Below are 26,604 nucleotides of genomic sequence, written 5' to 3'. Positions count from 1 at the left end.
TTAAGCAATCGTCAACATTGATCAACATGAAACGACGGGACGCCTGGAGACTAACGGCAGTCATAACTGGCTTTTGGTGTGTGGGAGAACAAGCAGCCAAAATGGGCATCCCTCACAACACATACTGTCACAGTTGTAAACAACCGGAGAAAAAGGAAACAATCTTCCACTTCCTCTGTGAATGCCCTGCCCTATGAAACGACAGAATGTTAACCTTCGGCAGGCCGGTGTTCGAGAGTCTCGAAAAACTGTCTGACTTAGACGTCAACAATCTAATAAGGTTCCTAAACCGCACAGACAGGATATAGTCTTGCTGTAAATAACTGTTAAACAAGTTGGTAACGAGAATGTGGCAACAAAATGGTGCGAAAGCGCTAGTTGGATTCTGGATGAATCACCACTATAACCAACCAACTAACCAGGTAGTCGCATAGCTTCTTTAATATATGATTCCCCTTTTGAGTAGTCTAAATGTTTATAAATTCGCGTCGCGCTTGACTGTGCTTTTTGCCCTGACATGTTCAGATCTTTTTTTTCATTTTGGTAAGAAGTTACACACAGCGATCTTGCCAGTCTGCGTCAAGACCGAACTTATTTTTACTTGAGATGCCTTGTGTGAGTTTGTGTGGGAGTCTGTTGCAATTGCATTTCTAAAAGGTTTTCCAGATATACCTCAAGTGTAGGTCTAAAGAATAAATGTGGCTATCTTCTAAATTAGTTTCTAGTGTTTTTGCATAATTCGGAGTGAACTCGGGTAGTTTGATTATTCTTTTAATGGAGTAACGTTTAAGTTTATTTACTTCATCGAATAAGGCATACCCCCAAAATTGCGCTGCGGGGGTTTGTATCGATGTGCATACCGCTTGGAACAGTTTCCATTTTGATTTTAATGAAATGAATGGCTTCGGTATAAAAATGTTTCATGTTAATACTTTTTTACTTTTACTGAAGTATTTCTGGCTTCGAAGTGCTTGCCGCCGTAGTCAAATGGATTGGTGCGTGACTACCATTCGGAATTCAGAGAGAACGTAGGTTCGAATCTCGGCGAAAGACCAAAATTAATTAAAAGTTTTTTCTAAAATAGCGGTCGCCCCTCGGCAGGCAATGGCAAACCTCCAAGTGCATTCGGAGTCGGGTTGAAACTGTAGGTCCCTCCATTTGTGGAACAACATCCAGACTCACACCACAAATAGGAGGAGGACCTCGGCCAAACACCGAAAAAGGATGTACGCGCCAATTATATTTATATAAGTGCTTGCCAAATGCCATTTTGGCTGAGAGAATGACACCAAGATATTTATATTATGCCACCAATTTAATTTTTTCATCTTCGCACCACCATTTTTCTGCCTGGGAAAGTCGTCCACCTCTTCTAAAGACCATCATCTTCGATTTATTTGGGTTTACTTCCATATTCCATTCAGTGCAGCATTTCTCTAGGCTATTCATATTGGATTGCATGACTTTAGGGTTATCCGGTAGGAGAACAATATCATCGGCATAAAGGAGAAGACGTATATTCATGCCCTCAACCAATAGTCCACCTTCCAAATAGTCGTGCAAATAATTTAGGTATAAAGTTAACAATAATGGCGACAACAGACATCCTTGTTTCACACCAGTGCAGGTTTCAAAATAGTCGGATACTTCTTTTCCCCTCCAACCCGCAGATCTAGTATTCTTGTAGATATTTTCTATCAGGCTCGTTATTTTACTAGATATTCCCATCTGTTGAAGTTTATACGGTCTCCTCAGCACCCTGTCAAACGCCGTCTTGAAATCAACAAAATATGTGTCAACTTTTCATGAAACTTTAGATGCACAATAGACGCAAGATTATAAATGTTATCTACAGTTGAATAGTTTCTTCTAAATCCGGTTTGGAATTCTGTGAGTACGTTGCTTTTTGCTACCCAATTTGCAAGTCTTGCGTTAATCAATCGGTAAGCAGACAAGTAGTATTTATTAACATACTCTGCACTACTAACGCCGCTAAAGACGTTTTTTTGCTTGATGTAATGCTAATTTTCTAAAATAAAAACAAAAGAAAAACCAATTTTAACTCCAAAATTACAGGCAATTACCAAAACCAGTTCAAGTAAAAAATTTTTCAAACACGAATTAACACTTGAAACAATTTTGGGCTAAAATATTTCTACCGCTCAATAATATTTGTTTTTATGGAGCATAATTTCGATTAGCGCTATAGAAATTTAAGCATTTTACGCATAATAAATAAGTCAGCGCTTTTGAGAAGACGAGAAAAGGAAGCAGCAGCAACAATCGCTGAGATTTTAAGCACGAAAATCGACCAAACTACTGTAGAGTGGGCACTTGTCGCGAACGCGTCTCAGGTGTGGGTAGATCTCGGAAAGGCACTGAAAGAAATCAATAAATAAAAAAAAACAGGTATACATTCTGTCTAAAAAGTACCAGCAATTGTTCAATAAAACGCAAAATTATTATTTAATCAGCCAAATTTATTTTGTCGCCTTCAGATTGGACTCCATTCGAAGCAATACACATATGCCAACGATTAGTCCAGACATCAAGGCACCTTTTAAACGCGTTTGAAGAGATCTTCTTCAGCTCCTTCAGCGAATTCTCCTTAATGGCCTCTATCGACTCAAAGCGGCGTCCGCAGAGAGGCAATTTAAGTTTTGAGAAAAGGAAAGGGTCACAGGGGGCTAAGTCCGGTGAATACGGTGGTTGTTCGATGATATTTGTCGAGTTTTTGGTCAAAAAAAGTATTCACAATATGAGCTTTGTGAGACGGTGCAGGATCCATGAGATTTCTTTCCAGAAATTGGGCCGCTCTCTACGCACATTCTCCCTCAAACGTCACATAACTTCCAAATAATATTTTTTATTTACTGTAGAACTATTTGGAACGAATTCCGAGTGCACAACACCATGATAATCAAGGAAAACGAGTAGCATGATTTTATCTTTTGACCGACTTTGACGTGGTTTTTTGGGTTTCGGCTCATGTGGATGGCGCCATTCAGCCGCCTGTTGAGTAGTTTGCATGTCAAACTAATATGCCCACGTCTCATCACCTGTTATGAAGCGCTGGATAAACATTGGGCCCGAATTCATTTGCTCAAGCATGTCTTTAGCCACATTCTTCCTATGCATTTTTTCAAAGAACTTCAACTCTCTACGAACGAGTCGACCACGCGTCTCATGCCCAATGGATGGTTTAAAATATTGCGAATTGATTCGTGAGACACGCTAAGGTCACGAGCTATCTCCCTCAAACTTAAATGATGGTTTTCCAGCACCATTCCCTTGACATTGCCGACGTTTTCATCCGTTGATGGGCGACCAGATAGGGGCAAACCTTCCGCGACTTCTCGGCCCTTTGCAAAAGCCTCATACCCATCGTAGACCCGTGTTTTTTTAAACCACACTTGCCATAGGCTTTCTGCAACATTTTCAACGTTTCGGTACACGAAATCTCGCTCCAAACACAAAATTTAAGACATATTCTTTGCTTGTACCAACATTCCAGCAAAAAAAATTAGACATATCTGTAACGCGCACTTTTTAAATGAATAATTCCCGATATATTTTTGACAGAATGTATTTTTTAAACCCAGCGCGTATTTTAGAAGTTTCAACAAGAAGGCAGTATAGTCGAATGAGTATAACAAAAAGTATAAGAAACTCAAAACCTTCATTGATAGGCATTGATGGCAACTGGGTCTTGACTTACATATGTCGAAACCAAAAACCTTCGTAAGTTAGGTATCTCTCCTAAAACCAGTGTGTACTTTTAACAAATTTTAGAAGAACTGAGATCTTTCAATTCATTAAAAAATTGTCTACCTAAAATAGTTAATCTACGACCAGATAAAGTAGGACAATAGCACAGAAGGTACGGGATCGTCTCTTCCTCTTCCTCATCGAGACAGAAATTCTGCAGAAATCTTATGTTTGCACACTCATCCTGGGCACGTGCCTGTCTATAACAGTAATCAGCATACTAAGACTGAGAGAGCAGAGATTCTTGTGCTCGGCAACTCTCCTCACCCTCTCCCTCTCCATCAAGTATAATAGAATACAAGATTGTGCAGCCTGAAGTAGAAAAATGAGCTTAACTTTGCCATGATAAGGTAAGTGAGAGAATTAAGCTGAGAGTGAAAATTTGCCGTTTTTTTGTAAACAAAAAATAAAAGTTAGGTTTGGTTGAAGTCAACAGAGAAAATAACAGAAAGGGGAATTGAAAGAAAAAAGTAGTTAGTAAACAAAAAAAAATTTGATTTCAGACCCACTGAGCCCCGAGTAGCAGTAAAGCGGTATGCGCAGCCTTTTAATGTCGCATCCATGCCGAAGACCACCAGTCACCTGACCCATTTTACATATTTTAGAGCTCAAATGCTCTGAAAGCTTTGTAATTTATTCTACATATCAAAGTTCGGCCACCGTAGCCGAATGGGTTGATGCGTGACTACCACTCGGAAGTGCACAGGTTTGATACCCCGGGTACGAAACACCGGTTGATAGAATAAGTTGTTTCTAATGGCGGTTGGTTCTCGGCAGGCTTACGAGTGTATTTCATGAAAATATATTTTGAACATAAGCAAACTATTAACGAAGTTATTTTCAAATACAAAAAATAAAAAAAAGCTCGTCATGCAGGTCGTCGTTCGGAGGTAGCGTAAAGTTTTAGGTCCTTTCATTTCCGGGAAAACATCAAGACACATAACACAAATATGAGAAGGAGCTCGGCCAAACCCCCACAAAGGGTGTAAGCGGTAATATCTTTGATATTATAGTTTCTCATTCCATAGATTAAGTTCACTTAAAAGCCTCTCTTCTGGGTCTTAGATAGTGTTTAATGGATTACGAGTAAACGCTCATATTAGGTGAAGTAAAAAGTTCAGACGGAAAGTGGCCGGTAGGTGTATTTAGACAAACATATCTCAAGTTGTATAATATCATACTACAGAGCGATTTAAAGGCAAGGGTATAGGACAATCGTTCTAAATGTCTATAAAACCAAGAAAAGGTGGAGTCGGTCCTATATGTGAGCACTTAATCCTTTATGCATACAATGGAAATGAGCCATAAAACCGCGTGGAACCATTTTCAACAGGCTGGTCTCAAAAAGAAGCTCACTGTTTGATTGCCGCACGACGCAAATTAATATTTCGAACCGATTTACCACTTGCGATTTTTACTGAAACGTAACAAAGTCGGCCCGCTTTTGAAATGATTGGTAGCTTATGCTGCAAAACGGGTTACGTACGAGAGCGACAACCGAAAAAAATTGTAGTCCATTTGCAGTGAATATCCAGAAACGAATGTCAAGGCCGACTTCACGGCCAAGAATGTTTTGCTGTATTTTGATAGCATTGGAAGAAAATCATCTACTACGCATCAGGTCAAACACTCAATTTGGATTTCTTCTGCAAACAGCTGATCAGATTGAAGCAGGCAATCGATCAAATTGCCTTCGCACTTACAGCGACGGTCGTCTACTGCGTCGAGTGGTGTGGCCACTAAAACAATCCCCCCTCTCCTTCTGGGGAGTCTCCCTTTCCGGGACTACTTTTACATTATTTCAGGAAAGTCCAGAACGGCATCCACAAAAAGGACCAATTTTATTCACCCACATCTGGGTCCACCAGCCAGCTTCATGCTATAGGCTCGTCTTCCTGTGTCTCTACGTCAAATAGTACATCATTGCGAGTGTATGACTCAAGTGTCTGTGGTTGATATCGTCGGTCCATCAATTTCGGTCAGCCTATACTGCATTGATGCTGGGTGATGCAGCGCCCGGTGCTGCTACTATTGATTGCTGCCGTGCCTTGCGCTCGCAATTGATATGACGAAGACGTATTACGAGTTTTGCTGCGAAAGCGCGAACTCACTCCACTTCCTGGGGAGAGAGTGTTCAAGGCTATTGAATGCTCCAAAACTCTTTCTATTCTCTTTCGGAATAAATTGGCGGGTAGGCAGTGTGTTGTGCCCAATCAAGACAATGCCAAGACACACGTCTTGAATGACGCGCCGAAAGCTTCGACAGCTTGGATGAAAGGTTCTATCGCATGCGCCGCGTAAGTCAAATATTTTTACTCATTTCTTAATTTTTACTCATTTTTTTAAGTTTCCAAATTTCTAAATTTCTTTTGTCTGAATTTCAACGCTCCAAAAATCTACTTTGTACCATCAACTACAAATGCTTTTTTTCTGGATTTTTTTTGTTAGCTTCCATGTATTTATTTCTACATACATATGTATGTTTGTATGTATGTATGTATGATTGTACTTCACCTGTCATGTATTGCACCAATTGCACTTATATTGCTTTCCTAACAGCCGACTGACAATCAGCCACATTTACACAGTCCAATCGTCAGTCAGTCCGTCAATCACTCACTTGCGCGCACACACAAGTCCATTCACACGTTTGTGTGTGTAATGTGGCGACCCGAAAGGTTGACGTCAATTGGCAGCTTCAAGCGTCAACAGCCACAACAACAAATGTATGACACTCGCGTCAGCATTGTAGGCCCATTTGCTCTCTGGTGCCACTGCAACGCTTGCTTTTGGGTGGTCTACCGGAATAAAGCTGTCGACAATTTTAGACACTCGCGAGTGTTAAGCATTTTTCGAGGTATTTTCTTGCGTCTTTGATGACTTTACATTCACACTGAAACCGACATACATACATACATCTACAATTAATGGTTCTTTATGAGCATTTTTTGTGCCTGCACTCACAGCTGATCCTCGCCGCGCGAAATTTTCTCAACAGATGGCGAAAGTAATGGTAAATTTATCCTGTGAGCAGCTTTTTTAAAAGCTTTTAAAGTGATTGTGAGCAGCTCAAAGCTCCGCTGCCTTCTATTGTTGGAATGCTTGTTCAGAGGACTTTTTCCTTTTACTTCTTTACGTAATATTTAATACTTTTCGAGCACTTCACACCGCTCATGTGACGCTCGTTGGACGTTCTTTTTTTTTGTGCTTTCTGTCACTCTTTTTTGCATAGGCAGCTTTGTTATTCTTCTTTCTCTGCTGCGAGTAGGTACCCTCATCAAGCATTGTTTAGCATTAATCAGTTTTTAATTAACTCGTCACTTACTCCACTTTTTGATGTTGTGCCCGTAGTCAGCAATTAGCAAATAACGCGTTATGCATGTCAAGTTGGAATGTGTTAAAAAATAAATAAAAAAAATATAAAACAGAAAACATAAGGAAGCACATAAAAATATAATAGAGTATCGAATTTCGCAAATAATTGAAGCAAACGGCAACGACCTAAATAATTCTTTAAAGATAGAACAAGAACAATGTTGGGATGCGTAAACTATGTGGAGTGAAAAGGAGGTAGGGAAAAGGAAGTAACCGATAAATTTCGGAATGAAAACCATAAAATTTCTAAATGCTTACAATCAAGCAAACTTGCCAAACGAAGTAGTATTGCAGTGTAATTAGAGTGCGGTTTAAGAGACGCCTCACGGGAAGGTCACTCGAGGACAACAAGAATCAATCGTAATGCAGAGAAAATATTTTCAAATTCCACTTCCTATGTTTTGCTTGACGAAGTCAACTTACCCAACGAGATCATACCGAAACGGTATAGGGTATTTATGAAGACCTCTGCTCTTACTCATCTTTACGAAAAGCCCAATAAAACCACCCAATGAAATCATACCTTAACGGTTAAGCAAATTTAAGAAGAGCTCTGCCCTTACTCATCTCTTCGAAGAGCGCAATAAGTCCCACCCAATGAGCTCGAATCTAAATTACCTTGTCCAAAAAGTTCAAAAGTTCTCTAAGTCAACTGATTTCAGTGCTGTTGTTTTTGTTTTTTTTAGGTTGCCATATTTATGTTTAAGATCCCTACCAATCGCTATTTTATTGCCGTTGCTTGACTTTTGCAAAAGTTAGGTCGTAATTTGTATTAGAAAAGTTGATCAATAATCGCAAATTAAACACCAGAGAGCTGACAGAGGACTCGAGCATTGCTTGTGGATCCGTTCAAGACATTGCAGTTAATGATTTTTTCTTGCGCTGTGTTGCTACAAAGTTGATTGTTGGTCCCAAAGGACCTGAATTTCGTGCAAATCAGGAACCGCTTTGATATCGCCAAAGACATTATTTCCAAAGCTGAATTCGACCCAACATTCATCAAACGCATCATTAATGGAGACGAGACTGTGGTTTATTAGTACGACATGCAATCCAGAAATCAGGAGAGTGAGTGAAGAGCTCCGAATGAACCAAGACCAAAAAAACCACTTCGTTTTCACTCAAAAAAGATAGCGACGCTCATGATTTTTATGGATTACAACGGTATTGTACACCACGAATTTTCGCCCGAAGATCAGACAGTTAATAAAGATTAAAAATGTAGGTGTTTTTCAGACGATTACGTGAAGAAATCCGCCAAAAAAATAAAGTATTTGTGAGAAAACAGCTCGTGGATTTTGCGTCCTGATAACGCACCGTCACACATTGCCATCATTATCCATGAACTTTTGACCATGTACAAATCGCATACCATCCAACAGCCATCGGATTCACCTGATGAGGCTTCCTGTGCTTTTTTTTGTTTGATCAAGTGACAAAACCGCTACGGATAAGCCACTTTCAACCTACCACCTGGGTGTTCCAGTTGTCACTTCAGCCAACATGAGATGGATTGATAACCTGGCATGTACCACTTAAAAAATTCTCCAAATTGTGACGTCAGGCACTTAAAGACACTACTTAATGGGTCAAGGAAAAACGTCTCTATGTCAGTTGCTTTTAACACAAGCCATTGCGCCTAACTCAACATGCTCAAAGATTAAAGGTACCTCATTTTGACTATTGCAGAAACTGAAAGAATGAGGAAGAGGTAGAGTCTGTCAGACATCTTCTCTGTTACTGTCCCGCGTAGCATTCCACTTGGTTTAGATGCTTTGACTCCCCGTTCTTGAATTAACCCCTTTTGAGCTTGCTCTTAAAACAAACTGGTTCAACGAGGAATAGCAGGTAAACTACTACTTTGGTATCACAACGGATCGGCAAAAGTCTTAGGGAGTTGGTTTAAAGACCGATTGCCACTTCTACCCACCTAAGCGCACGAATTTAAACGTAAGCCAAAATTATGTGGGCCATACAAAGTAAAAGAGAAAGGAGCTCATGGTCGCTGTACCGTAGAAAGGATCGGCGACATTGAAGGACCGAGAATAACGAGTACAGTGGCAGAACACATGAAGCCGTGGAACCCTTCATTCGAGGCAGGCGAATGAAACATCAGAATGCCCGAATGTAAGATCGTTTTTTGTTTGTGTTTAAGGTAGGGTTTAAAATGCCTTCGACTTACATCGACCGTCGTCTACTATGTCGAGTGGTGTGGCCACTAAAATAGTCCCTCCTCCTCTTCTGGGGAGACACCCTTCCTGCAACTACTTTCTGCATTACTTCGGGCGGACCCAGAACGGCATCAATTTTATTCACCCACGTCTGGGTCCACAGTATTTGTAGCCAGCTTTAATGCTGTAGGCTCGTGTTCTTGTGTCTCTTTAGTCAGCGTGGCTTCGCTTTGTTGCACTGCGTCGATGTCTATTTTTTCCGTAGTACGTTCTCGATGTATCTCGTTCCCACGTTCCAGCTGTCCTCGTGTTAGAACATTTTGCGGATTATGATTCTTGATGCAATTTCACCAATCTGCTTACTCAGAGCATCTCATTCTACAAGCCATCTGTCACAACTAAAAAACGTGTGTTACGAGTCATCGCTCGGCGCTTCGCAGTGAATGCACTTGTGATCACTAACCTCGTCCTTGCGGTATAGGTATCTGTATAAGTATCTAAGTGTACGTGGTTCGAGAGAAACTGAGTTAAGAAGTAATTCTCTTCATTGAAGTTCCTTTGGAGCCATTTGCCTATTGATTGAATGAGTTTCAGCGTCCATCTGCCACTCGGTTCACTGTCACAACGGCTTTGCCGCCGCAGCATGGTTTGGCATCTCCGTTCCGCGATGCTAGTGATGACGTGCTTCTTCTTGGAGCCCCACGCATCCATTCGTTCCTGGGCCATGAGGTCGACGGGTATCTGCAAAGTGATCACATTGATTGCAGCGAGAGGGATAATGCGGCAGGCTGAGGCGACTCTGAGCGCCGCTGTTCGTTGCACAGCCTTCAGTGCTTTGCGCTTGGCTTTGCAGTTTAGCGCATCTGTCCATACTTCGCTGCCTGACAGCAGAATTGAGTTCGTGACCACCATGATTAGCCTTATTTTGCTCTGTGTTGACCCACCGATGTTTGCCATTCATCTGCTTAGTATTTCCGTGAGCTTTGCTGCTTTGGCGCATGCTGTATATGGGATTGAATAAACGAACGAAGGACTACCAGAAGTGGTCATAACTTTAAGACTATAGGTGAAATGTATCTCTGCACATTTAACGAATTTCATTAAAATGGGCAGCACTGACCGAACGAAAAGTGCTCTGAACCATACGTTAGGCAAACGACAGTTTTCGTTCAAATTTGAAGCGCGGAACCGATCGGGCACGATTAACTTTGCTTCTAACTAATAAATAGTTGATTCGACTTTTATTATCTGGGCGAAAAAATAGAATCCCACAAATTGTCCGTTGGAAATTTTTGCGAAATTCCACGGCTCATTGCAACTCGTTCGTAGAGTCAACTGCCGAATAACAGCAAGAAAAGTATTTACATTTTTTCACCCCTTTCATTAGCGCTGCATCAGCATTTTATGGCTTGCATTTGTTTCTTTTACATTTTTCTTTTTATTTCGTTTATTTTTTCTTCAAACAAAACATTTAAAAGCTTCATAACAAAGGCGTACACTCAGGATCAGCATAACCCGGTGCAGCCTTTCATTGCATTGCTCGTCGCATCGCACCACCACAGAATGGCGTGTATAGGCTACCGCGATTTAAGGCTCATATATATTGCACTTACACATATACACACACATTGAAGCATTGTAACCACGAAATTAGCGCGCTTGTCTGTCAAATTTAATTTCGCTTTGATATGTCACTGACTGATGGGTTTCAACTTTGTACGATTACTTGGCTTTAGAAGGATGTGTGTATGCATTATTGGTTGGTGTTGCATGCAACATATTTATAAGTAGCTTTAAGCACTACATAAAAAACAAATGTCATACCGTGTCCATTGTGCCATACAAAGCATTCAAGGTGACGCTTTTTGTGCACGAGTCACACCACAGCTATTGTCGTTACTTCGGTGAAGTCCATTGAGTGGCTGCTACTGACTGCACCGATGCACAGATGCACAGTTAGGCGAACTGTAGTGACGAACCCCTTTTGTTTGTGCCGGCAGGCTAATAAATGCAGACTTGATGCTTAAGTCACTTAGCGACTCTCGGAAAGCGAGAGTTAAAAATGAGTGAAATTCAATAAAATAATAAAACAAAAATACTTTAATAAAAAATTAAACGCATGGAGCGTAGCAATTTCGGCATCCACTTCGCTGGCGCACATTTTCGTCTCATCATCAAAGATTATGGAACGGAGTACGTATTCCCACAAACACATCTAAGAACTACTATTCGGAGGGTATGAGTTGTTTGAGCTGTAAAAATCAGTAAAATCAGCAATTAGCTGAGTTCTTTTATTTCTGAAAAAAAAAATCAAAGAATATACAAATCGTCAAGAAAACCAATTTGATTCCATTTTAAAAGATTTTGAACTCCTGAATGTTGGACATATCGATATGTGTAGGCGCAAGCTTCCAGCATCTAAAGTGTAAAATCAGAAAATAGCTGAGTTCTTTTATTTCGGGGGGAAACAATCCCCAAAAAAACCAATCTGTTTCCATTTTAGTCGATTATGAACTTTTGAATGGAACATCGAGATGTGCTGGTACAAGACAACTGGTTGCTTGCAGTTGCATCTACAGGGTGCTCCATAAAGTGGTTTCATTGAAAAATTCAAAAAAATTAACAAAAGTAAATTTTTCATTCATATGGTTGCCTCGACTGGCCTCGCAGTAACACATTCTGTTCACTCAGTTTTTCAAGTCCTTCGTGAACGTTTCCGGTTCTATCTCATAAATGGCTTGACATCATATTCATCTTGCGGCCTTGATTCGTTAATAGATTATTCGCATAACATCGGTCCTTTAAGGAACTCCACAAAAAAGTTTAAAGGCGTCAAACCGCAGCTCCGAGGTGACCAATTGACATCGTCGAGACGACTGTTAGCACTATTACCGAACTTGTCGAGCAAAAGATCGATTGTGGCAAGAGCTTTGTAGCCCTCGTTCCGCGAGGATATGACACTGACTTTCTGTCAAGACTTCCGCGGGAAAGAGCTGTCACTGTCACTGTCAAAATAAAATATTATAGGTGCGCAACTAAGTTCCCGCTGTTTGTCAAAAGATGCCGCCAGCAGTGTGTGCTAGTCGATTCCAACATAGCCTAAACGTCATAAAACAAGTTTCTTCTTCTTCTTAAGTCCAAGTCCTTCTCCACCTGATCTTTCCAACGTAGAGGAGGTCTTCCTCTTCCTCCACTGCCACCAGCTGGTACCGCATCGAATACTTTCAGAGCCGGAGCGTTTGTATCCATTCGGACGACATGACCAAGCCAACGCATCCGCTGGATCTTTATTCGCTGCGCTATGTCTATGTCGTCGTAAAGCTCATACAGCTCATCGTTCCATCGCCTGTGATATTCGCCGTTGTCAACGTGTAAAGGTCCAAAAATATTACGCAGAATTTTTCCCTCAAACACTCCAAGCGTCGCTTCATCGGATGTTGTCATTGTCCAAGCTTCTGCGCCATACGTTAGGACGGGCATGATGAGAGCCTTGTAGAGTGTTAGTTTTGTTCGTCGAGAGAGGACTTTACTACTCAATTGCCTACTTAGTCCAGTCTTAGTCTTTTTGGCAAGAGAGATTCTACGTTCTACCAAGCTTAGACACATGGCAAACAAACTGTTTCGGCACGTTAGGGATTTTGATTTGGTATCATATACTTTTGGTTTTATGAAAATGTCTGATTTTGCGCGTAATAAAAGTTATGGAGGTGCTGCTTTAAGTGAAACAACGTGCTGAGATTGGTTCCGTCGCTTCAAAGACGGTGACTTTAATGTTGACGACCGTCCGCGTCAAGGAAGGCCAAAAAACTTCGAAGACGCTGAATTGGGGGCATTGCTCAATGAGGATCCGTGTCAAACGCAAGAAGAGTTTGCTTCAGTATTAGGAGTTAGCCGCCAATCCATTTCCAAGCGATTGCATGCTTTGGAAATGATTCAGTAACAGCGGACTTGGGTTCCTTATGAGTTAAAACGTCGTTTTCTCGCCTGTAATCAACTGCTCCAGCGGTAAAAAAGGAATAGTTTTCTTCATCGCATCATGACGAGTGATGAAAAATGGATTCATTACAGCAATTCAAAGAAAAGAAACTCATGGGGACTGCACGGTCATGCTTCTACGTCGTCGCCTCGGCCGAATATTCACGATGCGAGGGTTATGCTATGTATTCGGTGGCACTAAGTTGGTGTTATTTATTATGAACTGTTAAAACCAAGCGAAACCATCACTAGGGATCGGTATAGACTTAAATTGATGCGATTGAGCCGAACACTGCACGAAAAGCGGCCGCAATACGCGGAGAGACATGAAAAAGTGATTCTATAGCATGACAACGTTCGGCCTCACGTTGCCAAACCCGTTAAAACCTACCTGGAAACACTGAAATGGGAAATCCTACCCCTCCCGCCATATTCTCTAGATATTGCGCCGTCCGATTATCACTTGTTCCGATCGATGGCACATGGTTTAAGTGACCAGCAGTTGCATTCATATGAAGGCATCCAAAAATGGCTTGATCCGTGGATAGTAGGGCGGGTCGATTTAAAAATCGCTCATTGCTCTGTGAAAATCGTATTCTAGGGATTAAAATAAGAAACTTTGCCGAAGGAACTATACCTCTAAAACGAATTCTGATGTCCCCCAATTTGGGTCGAACGACAAATCCCACCTTGACCCATTTAGAGTGCTCCAATCGAGTCCAAATGTATGACCCATGCCAGTGGCACACCCCCTGGAACATACAATCATTTCAAAATATCACCATTTTTGGCCCTTACATGAGAAAAGAAACTAAAAAGTTCGACCCAAATTGGGGGACATCAGAATTCGTTTTAGAGGTATGGTTCCTTCGGCAAAGTTTCTTATTTTGATCCCTAGAATATGATATTCACAGAGTAATGGGCGATTTTTTTGCCTCCCCACAAATCGACCCGGCCTAGTGGATAGCCTCAAAAGATGAACAGTTTTACCGCGACGGTATACGAGATCTACCAGAAAGATGGGGAAAAAGTAGTAGCCAGCGATAGGCAATACTTTCAATGATTCACTTGTAACCATTTTTTCAGAACAAAGTTGTATTTTCATAAAAAAAACAGCGAGAACTTAGCTGCACACCTATGTACAGTAGGTTCTGTTTTTATGCGGCTTTTTTTTATGCGATTTTGAAATAGTGCGGTTTTTTTTTTAATTACAAAATGCATGTCGACCTATCGAGAATTGTACATATAAACAAGATTCTAAACCAGCTAAGCAAAAACTCATCACAGATTACATCAGAAATGCTAACCCTACAAGTATGGAACCGCCTGCATAAATATCTAGATCAGACGTGTACATTTCCTCAAGTGACGAAAGTGATTTTACGCCAAATCCTAAACGAACGCGCAACATGTGGGTATTGTCTGATTCTATTTCTGACTCAAATTTATTTTTCGATTCTACCGTTTCTTAAATAAAGATATAATTTTCAAAAATACAATATTTTGTTTGTGCGATTTTATTTAATTATTTCAGATTTATGCGGTTTTAGCACTTTGAAACGTATCCATAGTTTTACTATAGAACTAGTAGCTTTTTTTATGCTGTTTTTTTTTTATGCTGTTTCTTGCGGAACGTATCTACCGCATAAAAACAGAACCTACTGTATATACAATATAAATGAGCCACTATATGTACCACTCTGTATGTGCCTACATGATTCAGTTAGCCAACTTTATTTTAATTTGGCGATATGGCGATACGAGTCTTTATCATAGCGACGCTTTAAAATTTTACCAAAAAATAAGTGAAAATGAAAGAGCATTTTGGACAATCACCAAAAATGATTGCAAGCAATAATTTCCACAAATCGGTCACAGGAAATCACCGTTGAATCAGCGAAGCAACGGCGCGGAAAGGCGTGGTGCGCAGTTTATTCACACACTGATTAAATAAATTAATAACGAAAGATAAACAATGAAAACGAATATGAGCAAATCAAATGATCATTACGTGAATTATAAAAGCGGAGCGTTGAAAAATATGAGAGCGCACAAAAAATTGAAAAATCTACAAATTAAACGGAAGTCAAAAACCAACAAAAAACAACAGAAAACTGGTAAAAATGAGTAAAGAGAAAAAGATGAGATGGATAATTGAAATGCAATAAAGAGAAGAAAATAAGAATAAATCATAAAACAGCTGATTTGCTACTGCTCGGATTGAAAACAGCAGCGAGTATACGAAGCTGAACCATGCATCGAAGTGACATGGTAGAAGGGGTAGAAGGGGGTACAACACTTCAGCACATTTATCTTGTGGAATGAGGTGACAAAGAAATTTTCAAAACACTTGGCGCATTAAAAATGAAAAAAATCAAAAAACAAATAACCCAAACGACAAATTAACGAACGTAGAAGAAACACTCGAAAGACAAAAGCAAAACAGCAACAACGAAAGAAAACAACAACAACAATTACAAGCATCCAGTTTTGGAAGAACGTCGAAGAAGCACCGAATAAAGTCAACTGGGAGCAACTGACGTCTGAAATTGAAATCAGATTAATCCATTCGTACGCTAATTACTTGCAACAACAGTTGAATGTTCGGCTAGGCCAGTTAACCGGCTGTTAAACAACAAAGCAGCAACACAACAACAACAACAAACAACAAAGCGTTTACAATAACAAGCATGTTGTTGACGATGACCGCTTATGATGGTGATTACGCTGCTGTCTGTCTGTCTGAATTGGATGGTGTTGAGTGGTGCGCGAGCGAGGACTGTTGACGCGCCTCGCCTTGCCTTGCCTTGCCTTACCTTGATGTTGCACTGTACGATTGCTGTTATTGTTGCTTTGTCGAAGAGCAACATGAGTAAACATTTTATGCGCGATGCCTTCCTTCATCTGTTACCCACTGTTTTACCTCTCTATGAATCAGTCGCTTGGCTGACAAACTGACTGGCTCATTGCCATTGTCATTGTCGGCTGATTTTACGTAAATGTCGTTGTGCGTTTAATGAGAATTGCGGTTGAAATGAGGCGCGAGGCAGGCAGGCGGCTGGTGGAATACTCATTGAGGTTTTGTAACTCTGCAGCTCTGCAACTCTTCCAACCCACTACTCTTCCCTACTAGCTCACTCGCTCGTCCATTAGTTAGCGCCTGATCGCCTACTAGCTTGCCGTTGGATTTTCGTTTGTGGGTCTAGGTGTAGGGTTGTCCTGTCGTCTTGAGCTGCTTAAACGCTCAGCTATGCAAAATAAGAAGCTTTTGCGGCGTGTTTATTTTGCTGACTTTGTGGTTTTTGAGCTGCCCTTACTCTTTTGCGCTCTTGAAATATATATAATTTTTTTGTGTGTAAAAAAATTACTACCTGAGTTACACTACTTCTTCTTTCATTGGGTGAAAAAAAGAGAAAAACAAACTTAATTTTCAATTAAGCTAGCAAAACTCTGGCTTGACATTTTTTCGTTCTATTTTTGTTTATTTTTCTTGCCACGGCTGCATAATTAAGCCAAATAAGCAGTTATGGAAATATGAATACTAATTCAGATAAATTGAAGTGTGAGAAGGTAGTAAGAATAGCAATTATCAAAGTGGAGATGAAGCGAAAGTAAAGGAAAATATTCGGATTTATGAGAAGAGCAGGGATGCAAAATTAAATTTGAGATTTCAAGTGTTTTTTAATCGAATTTTTTGTTCTACAAAACTGAAGGCAAGGTCAAAAAGATTCTGTGACTATCTTTCTGGACTATCTTCTTTGACGAGCTGAAATCGATTCACCATTTCCGCTATTGACGTGCGGAACTACAGTCAAATCGTTACGTTCAAATATTTGGAGTCACGTTTTTTAGTATCCGGCAGAGATCAGAGAGATAGGGCGATATAAGTATCGGAGTTCACATAGCCTGAACAGGATGGCATCTTGATTAATAATGAGATAGGGAGATAGGATTTTGAATTGGTCGAGCCAAGGAGCACCAAGAGATAGGGAGATAGAAGTATTATAGATAGTAACAGGACGGAACCTTGATTCATAAAGCTAACCTGATTAAAAGTTCATGCCGACTCATGGTGCCGACCTCACAACGAACAAGCTGAGCTGAGCTGCTCTGAGTGCTGCTGGTTTAATCTTACAAAGCCACAGTGAGCATTTACAATAGACAATTACGTTCAACTGGGACTCCCATATTGACCTCAGATTTTCCCACAATCGCCCTTTGAATCTAATCCAGGGTTTTCTATCGGCTTGGTCAAGGATTTCAAATAATCTGCACGTATATATACTCGCACAAGACAATCAGTCTGAGAACTTCAGTTGTTTCGCTAAGCTTTCATTTGAATTTTGGATTCAGTTTTTTAAGAAAACTCAGGAATTTCTATTGTTTTTTTCTTTACCGAAGCTGTACAATAATACGAGTAGAAAGCTGAATTAAGTTTAAGTAAATTTTTTTTCTCTTGTTCTGTTTCAGCTCCAACTGATTTGTGTTGTGTAATACGTTTAGCGGTTATCGCGCCAATTAAGAAGAAGAAGGATATTACTTAAATTTAAAAAATTCTTAGGAAAAATTATCTGAAAATATATAAAGCCGCTTAAATATGAAGACTAAATGAAAATACGCATTCCAAAAAGTAAAAATTGCTGTATTATTTTGCAAAATATTATATGAAATTCTAAAAAACTAATGAATAAAAGACATTTTGAAAGAATCTAATAATCACTAAAAAATATTAAAAAAAATTTATTTGAAAAACTCAATTTGAAAACTTATTTCACAAATTTAGGAAAAATGTTTTTTATTATTTATAAAACAAGGCTTTACGGGAGTGAAAAAAAGTATAAGAAAAATAAATATACCCTTAAAAAACTGAAAAGTAAAAATTTTAACAGCAAACAACGATTTACAGCTCTAACGAAAATAATCTCAAGAAAAGGCATCGAAGTCGGTTTTGAAACTGTAGGTCCCTCCATTTGTGGAACAACACTAAGACGCATACCACAAGCACGATGAGAAGCTCGGCCAAACACCCAAAAGAGCTGTACGCGCCAATTATATACAGTGGCTCACAGCTTATTTCATGCAAGCTCTTGCTTAAGTTGTGGCGGCGGCTAGTCGCTTGGTTAACGGTATTTTGAATTTCTAGTTTCTCTAACTAGCGCACAATTATTGTTCTATGCAATTTTAAGTATGTTTGTGATCGCCAAGTGGACAATATAAAAAGATATAAAAAGTGGGCCGATGTACTACGATTGAACAGCGAGACCTGGTCACCAAGCATTTTCATAGTGGAAAGTCGCAGCGAAAAATTGCGGAAAGAGTTTGTTTGAGTAGTGCTAGAGTGCAAAGTATCATTGAATGTTTCGTTCATGAAAATCGGGTGTAAAATAAAGGCCGATGTGCCCCAAATAAAGTTTTTGAGGAACGTGACGAGCGTTTAATTGTTCGAAAAATAAAAGAAAACCCAATGCTATGGGCTCCAAACTCCTAAACGGAATTCAGCAGGATTGCCCACTTCCTTCATGTTGCGTCGAAACAGTGCGACGGGTACTACGTGAAAATGACATTAATGGTCGAGTAGCACGAAAGAAGCCATTCATAAATAAAAAAAATGAATTGAGCCGAGTTGCCTTCCCCAGAGAGCTTGAAATTAAAAATGTTGATTTCTGGAAAACGGTAAAATTTTCTGAAGCGTCCAAATTCAACCTATTCCGCTCAGATGGAGGGTATTATGGACAAAACAATGTACCTCAATATACTAAAAGATAATCTACTTCAAGGTGCTGCGAAACTTGGAATACCTCAAGATTCCGTATATCTATAGATCAGTTAAAAACCGTAATTTTGGAGGAATGGAACAAAATCGAACCGGAAGTAACGAAAAAGCTAGTAGAGTCAATGCCAGAAAGGTTAAAAGCTGTTTATAAAGCCAAAGGATACCACACAAAGTACTGAACCATTTTTAAATCATTAGTTTAACCTAAATTTAAGAAAAAATTAATACTGCATGCTGTTCTGCGTTTTTGTTTTTTATATTTTTTATTTATAGCTTAAAAAATATATATGAAGTACCTTTTTTATACCGCAATTGCGAATAAATTATTTGATATTTAAATTTTTTCAAAAAAAGTTTTAGCTTTCAAAATACAGCATTTCGAAGTTTTAATAGTTCGCCTGCATAAAATAAGCTGTGAGATACCGTATATAAAAGCAACGAAATGTATATATAAAAATTGCTAAAAAGTAGGAAAAAATGAAATATTATTTGAAAAAGAAAAACAAAACATTTTAAAAATAATAAATGAAAAACCGTTCCCAAGAAGCAAAAATTACAGTACTTCGGAAAAATGGCTATGTTTTTAAAAACAAAATTTATAATATTTTAGAAAATGTATTTTTGGTTTAGTTTAAAGAATCGAATAAACCATTGCGAATATTTCAAAAAACGATATCTTTACTTTGAAAAACTAAAATATAATCCGAAAGATAAAAAAATAAGGAAAAAAGTCAAATTTATTTTATTTTCAGGATTAAAATCATCTAAAAACTTCAATTCTAACAGGAAACAACGATTCGCTGCTCTAAAAAAAATATTTTAAGAAAGAGTATCGAAAAATATAGATAAAATCCGCAAAAAATGAAAAAAATTAAATTTTACTCTAATTAGAAACCCGAAATTATATTAGAAAATTTGTTTTTATTTTAAACAACGACTTAAAACTTGAAAGAAAATAGCTTTAAGAAAAATAATATAATAATAAATACCGCTGAAAAACTTTTTAAAAGTCAATTTATGAAATACAAATATTCAACAAAAACTAATATAATTTTAATACAGAACGTCGAACAAATAGAAATATTTGAAAACCGTTACAGCGACTTACAACTCGAAGGAAAAATTTTAAGAAGAAATGGGTTAAAGATACAATAAAAAATAAATAATATACTTTATATACCATAAAGTTCAATTACTGGAAAATAAAACTAAATGAAAAAAAGAAACAATAAAATAAAGCCTATCCACATCAGGAGCATTCCATGGAAAATGGAAATTTTCGACCGCCGAACAAATTGCATTTCCGGATGATTATATTAGTGTTAATGTATTTAAAATATATCAATCTTCATTATAAACATCGACCTTTTACTTGACCTAAGTTTGAAGTATCTTTTTTTACAACAAAAACAACTCATACAAATTTTATTTTCTTCTATCGAAATTTGGTCAAGTTTAAGCGCTTAGTTCTCATTATGCGTGACATATAGCGTGAAACTGATAATTGGTGTTAAAAGAACAAACTTTTACGTTTTGAAACGTAATATTAAAAACAAAGATTATTTATGAACAACGCAGACATGCTCTTTTAAAAAAATGGTTCGATGATGTCCCGTACGAACGCGCTTAACACTGTGCATTTATTTTTGTGCTCATCCGAGTAACTTATTTGTTTCGATTACTTTACATTTAAAGCAAACTACTGGTGCTCTTTTAACTTGTAAAGCATTGATTTCAGTTTGCATCGCAAATAAGTTCAATATTCAGTAATTAAATTTTGTCCCGTACGAACACGGCATATAAGTTTTTCTTTTAACTAAAAAATGGAGAGAATTAGTGAAAATAATAACAACCATAGCGTGTCACGTTATAAAAAATGGAGAGACGAGAAACGAAAAAAAGGTCCAGATTTCAAAAACAACGAAAAAGAAAGAAGGAAACAGTGGAGGAAAAGAAAAACTGAAGCCATGACCCAGGACGAAATACAGAAGAGGAAGAAGTACGAAAAAGAAAAACAGAGAGTCCAAAGAGCCAAAAAGTTGATCCAAACCCAAGACAGGGAGGCTGGTTCAAATATTGTTGGTGATTGCGAATCTAAATGTTTACCATACAAATGTAAGAAAACGTATGCTAAGGCTGTACAGAAATGTATGCGAAATCTACCCAGTGCACCCACTAAAAAAAAGGCTGTTGTAGCGGGTGTGGCAAAAAAACTTGGACTTAGTATTGATAACGTTAGGAATAAATCTATAAATGAACCAATTAACGATGACGAAACCACCAAAATGGTGAAAGATTTTTACTTTCGTCCAGACATTGTTTATACATGCCCGGGCATGAACGACACAATGGTCTGTTGGACTAACGGTAAAAAACTTACATTACAAAAGCACTACCTCACCTTATTTTTAAAAGAAGCTTTTTATATATTTAAGGAAGAGTTTCCGAATATAAAAATAGAGTTTTCTAGATTTTGTGCACTACGACCGAAAAATGTTTTGTTATTAAAAGACATGCCATCAGAACAGTGCAAATGTATGATTCACGACAATTTTATTCTATTGTAAAATTGAAGTGTTTGAAAATAAGCTACAATAGCTCATACTGGAGCAACATTCTCTGTGATACGGCCCTTAATTCAAGCTGTTGGAGAAATGTGTGCGATACATGTAAAAATGGAAGTAAAATAGTAATACCTTATGACCCAGGAAAAAATATAATTTATAAGCAATGGAAAAAAGGAGACGATCAACGAGTAAAACTGAAGACAGAAGAAATCAGTTGTGGAGAGTTACACGAAAACCTTATATCCGACTTACCATATGTCATGTATCACATAAATATAAAAAGAGTACAAGCACAAGCATTCCAAAGCGATAAAAATAATGAACATGCAAGAATATTTTAAATTGATTTTGCTATGTCTTATTCTTGCGCATATCAAAACGCGGTGCAGTCAGCTTTATGGAGCAGGGAAAGTGTTACTCTTTTTACCGCTGCTTCATTTTTCATGGCACAATGTAAAACTTTTGTGATATGCTCTGATACAAAGCAAAAAGATAAAGACAGTATATTCGCCTTCGTGACATATTTGTATGATAAAATTTTTGCAGCAGATCATGGCGAAAGAATTAAAAAAGTTATATGGAGTGATGGTCCTTCTTCTGAATTCAAAAATCGTTATATGGTCTCGTTATTGGTATATCTCTCTGAAAGATAAAGCAAACAATTTGAATGGAAGTATTTTGCCACTTCCCATGGTAAGGGAGTTGTAGACGGAGTCGGTGGCAATATAAAAAGACTTGTTAATCAAAAAGCCCGTAGCCAAGGAAGCAATACTGTAATCCAAAACGCGAATGATTTCGCAAAAGTTGCTGCCACATTAGTTCCTTCAACATCCATTTTTTATATTTCTGCATCCGAAATAGCTGACAAAATTCGGGATGTTCGTCCCTGCGAATCGTCCACGCCTATACCCGGAATATCCAAATTTCACGAAATATTAGCAAATCGGCGCGAAGTTACATGTAAAAGCCATGCTCAAGATAACAACAGCATCAAATTTCCCCTTTAGAGAACGTTAAAATCAAAATTTAAGAGCTGAATTTCGTACGCGTCCCGTACGAACACAATTTGTCCCGTTCGAACATTTTCACTATAAGTCATTTAAACTAAATATGTTTTAAATGTTTTTGTTGTGTTAATAAACTCTAATACAATCACAATCAAATGTCATTTTCGTTTTTTTGTTAATATTATTAGTTTCGCTGAAATTTCGCTTAATTCACTATAACTCAGAGTAGTGGTAGACTGGAGCTGTCCCGTACGAACATATAATTTTTTTTTGATTTTGCAAAGATATGCGAATATTTTAAATCACGTTTATAGGTTTCGTTTAGAAAACTACCACTCAGTATTAGTGCACTAAATAACTCGTTTTAAAAAGTTATGGTGTGTCTATAATTAAGGTTGTAAACTGCAAAAATTCGTACGATCTGTGCCGTACGAACCATGGAATGCTCCATCAGCTTGAATATTATTGGCATCCTCTGGAGAAGACCTTAAGGTGATCAGCATAAAGCATACATTTAGCAAATGAGAAACAACTTTTGATGTCATTAATAATTAACACAAATAGGAGCGGTCCCAAAGTAAAGGGATTTCCAATAACTGGTGTTGTTTAAATATATAAAAGGCTATCGAGAGATGATTACTGGTTTTTTATGGCCGGAGTTGGATGGTATTGATCTGGACAATGTTTATTTTCAACAAGACGGCGCTACGTGCCCCGGAAGCAACGAAACCATTGATCTTTTACGGAAACAGTTTCCGGACCGTGGAGGTGATCACAATTGGCCACCGAGATCTTGTGATTTAACACCTTGTGACTTTGTTCTTTGGGGCCACGTGAAAGAGAAGGTCTACGTGAACAGTCCAGGGTCAATTCAAAACCTCAAAGATGGAATTCGTGGGGCTATCGAGGATATAGGGCAGCCAATTTGTAATGCGGTTATGGAAAATTTCATGAAAAGGATATTCTGCTGTAAGCGTGATCGTGGTAGTCATTTGCCTGATGTTATTTCCCACTATTAACGGTATACCTTCCTCTTTATAATGAATTAAACATCCGATCATTTATATTAAAAAGTTGCATTTTTCTTTGAATATCAAAATAACAGCTCTTATTGGAAAACCCTTTACATTACAGAAAAGCTGCATACAAGCCAAAACAAACTAATTGTTTAATTAAAATTCTACGCGTAACTTTGTCGAAGGCTTCCGAAAAGTCCGTGTAAATACAGACGACCTGGAAACCCGCCGAGAAAGAATCAATGCAATATACACTAAAAACAGCCAGATTAGATATTCCAGATATGTAGGCAACATAGCCATGCTGATTTGGGCCAATTAAAGATTTAACTACAAAGCTCAGTTTTGCATTGGCAGCATGGAGAAACATTTTGGAAATATGTAGTCGATAGCTTTGAAATAGGCTTGTAATTTCCAACGTCATTTTTATTGCCACTCTTAAAGGAGGGCCTAATGGAAGAGAACTTCCATGATACATGAATACTTGGTATTGTCCACCCTTTCCAAGAATCCATTGTCGGCACTAAGTTATTTTGTAAACAATTTGATTTTCTAGCACAGTGTAATTTGCACCTCATTAAATTGCGCATAATAAAAATACGCCCAAATAAAATTTGCATGTGGCTCCCAAACTCTATAATAATTAGATAAATGAGGTAGATTCACAAATCCAACATGAGCAAATACCTGATATTTTAAGTAGGCAAGTCTCTCGTGCAGAAGACTATAAATGCTTCAGTCCTTAAAAGACCATTTCTCCATTCATCCTTCAGCACTATTCAGACGATACATAGCTTATATAGAAGTCGAATTTCATAGGATTCTCAATTATCACTTCTTGGTTTCCATGAGACGATAGCTTTCCGAAAAAATTCGAATTATGACTCCTTTAGGGATACGCGAATGAAACCATACAATTGTCTTCCTCGAGTAAAGAAAACAAAAGTAGCCTTAGTCGACTTATCGTCTGACCTATTCGACTACCTCAGGTAACAGTCAAATGTTGTACTCTGTGTCTATTGGGCGCGAGGAGGCCAACCGTTGGGTTCATTATTATTATTATTAAAAGTTGAGCACTGCTCCACAGCTTTAAATTCGCTTTAAATTTGCATGCACTCAAGTCATTTAGGAAATAAGACGGACATCAATTAGCCGGCAAAAAGTCTAATGAAGTGCGCTGGCCTGTAAGTCCCTTTAATTCTGCAAATTCAGCTACCCCCAATATTTAAAAATTTTCAAAAATTAGCTGTCAATAAAATAAGAAAAGATTGCGTCTACTCGTTGGCCTATTTTTAGAGATTTTAAAACTGATCTACATACCAACATACCAACATATTTGTGCATTTGTATATGAATGTATAAAAGTGTGTGTGTGCATTTATATCTTCATCGCTAAATAGGAGTCTTACCCTGCGCATGCAACAAATGATGCGGATGCCCATGCGAATGATGCTGCAGTGGCAGGTGATGATGTTGATGTTGTTGTTGTAGCGCATGCAAGTTAGCAGGATGTTGCACACCAGCAGCAGCAGCGCTGCCACTACTCAAATTGTGTGGCAAAAATGCAGCCGCGACGGCTGCGTGCGCATTGAAATAGGCCATGCGTGAGGCGGCAGCAGCAGCCATTGTCATCTGATGGTGGTGATGGTGTTGCTGTTGTTGCTGCTGTTGCTGCTGTTGCTGTTGTTGATGATCAACCAGCCGTTGTTGATCAGCGGCGACGGTAAAAGGCGTTGTAATACTGGCGTTTACAACCGAATTGACCACAGGCGCCGACGCTGCAGACGCACTTGTGCTTATAATTGTGGACTGTGCTGTGGCATTTAATGGCGCGACCGAGCTGCTACTGCTACCGTTAGCTGTTGCTTGGCTGGGTGAAGGAGTGCGCGCGGTTACTGCCGGTGCGGCTGGCGGTGGCGGTGTTGTTGTTGTTGTTGTTGTTGTTCCTCCACTACTACTGCTCAACATTGCTGCTGCAGTCGGTGAATGCATTTTTGTTTTTACAGAGGTCGCGTTCTTTTCGTCGAGATCATTTGCGCTGCCCTTTGAGTCCTGCGTTTTGGCGACGTTAGCAGCGGCGGCGGCGGCGGCTACTGCTGCAGCAGCTGAATTGCTCAAGCCGAGCAGCTCTTGTATGGCGAATGGTGAGCGCTGCGGCATTTTTTAATTTTTAATTTTATTTTTTTTTTTTATTTGCTGAGGTTTTTATTTATATTCAGTTTTATTTATTTGAAATTTTCGAAACGCACTTTTCAAATAATTTTATAATTTTTTGTTCACTACCGCTTTTTTTTGCTTACTTTTGCACGTAAGTATTTATCCACAACTGATGTTTAATGTGTGAAATCATTGAATCATTATTTTATTTAGAGTAAAACTGATACACCAACGCATGGGTAGTTAATAATGAGCGAAGTGGAGCGCACAAATTCTATTATAACACAGCGAATACATATTTTGAGCGTGAAAGTTTGTTTATTTATTTTATTTTAATAAACTATAGCACAAATTACCTTACAGAAAAGACAAAAATGTAAAGAAAAATAAGCCAAATTTGGCAACTAAAATATTTGCAATCAATATAAATTCAATATTAAGCAACTAAAATTCAAATTTTTACAAAATTAGTTCTAAATAGCTCCTTACAAGGAAACATAAGCTGCCTACAGTCTCTTTGCTCATTTTCAAGGGTGTGGAGAATCCTTTGACGGGGAATGTTAAGTACTTTCGACTTAGGAGACTTACGTGAACACCTAATGTTGAGCAGAGGGTTCAAAAGCCAACATTGCATTACACCTCGTATTACACTTCGGTAAGCCTTACCCTTGCGTAGTTGTACCTATTTTACTATATGGCATACTTGTGTATTGGCCATCAACTCAAAAGGCAAGCTATAGAAAACGGTTGACCAAGAACCAAAAAACTGCGTTTTTTTTGCATCACCGGCGCTTT

At 38.6% G+C, this 26,604-nt stretch overlaps 1 protein-coding gene across 1 annotated transcript in view; it reads right to left on the bottom strand.

Annotated features, from left to right (window-relative positions):
• Positions 1-26,161, bottom strand: part of LOC128857698 (homeobox protein goosecoid-like) — a 56,652-nt gene extending 30,491 nt beyond the window's left edge. Inside the window, exon 1 of the mRNA XM_054093443.1 lies at positions 25,062-26,161. Within this exon, the coding sequence (XP_053949418.1) occupies positions 25,062-25,812 (751 nt within the window). The 5' untranslated portion in view covers positions 25,813-26,161. The remainder of the gene's footprint in view (positions 1-25,061) is intronic.
• Positions 26,162-26,604: the final 443 nt, after the last annotated feature.

Source organism: Anastrepha ludens, chromosome 3, assembly GCF_028408465.1.
Source record: "Anastrepha ludens isolate Willacy chromosome 3, idAnaLude1.1, whole genome shotgun sequence".
In the NCBI taxonomy this organism is placed as follows: domain Eukaryota; kingdom Metazoa; phylum Arthropoda; class Insecta; order Diptera; family Tephritidae; genus Anastrepha; species Anastrepha ludens.
This window is presented reverse-complemented; position numbering and strand designations above follow the sequence as displayed.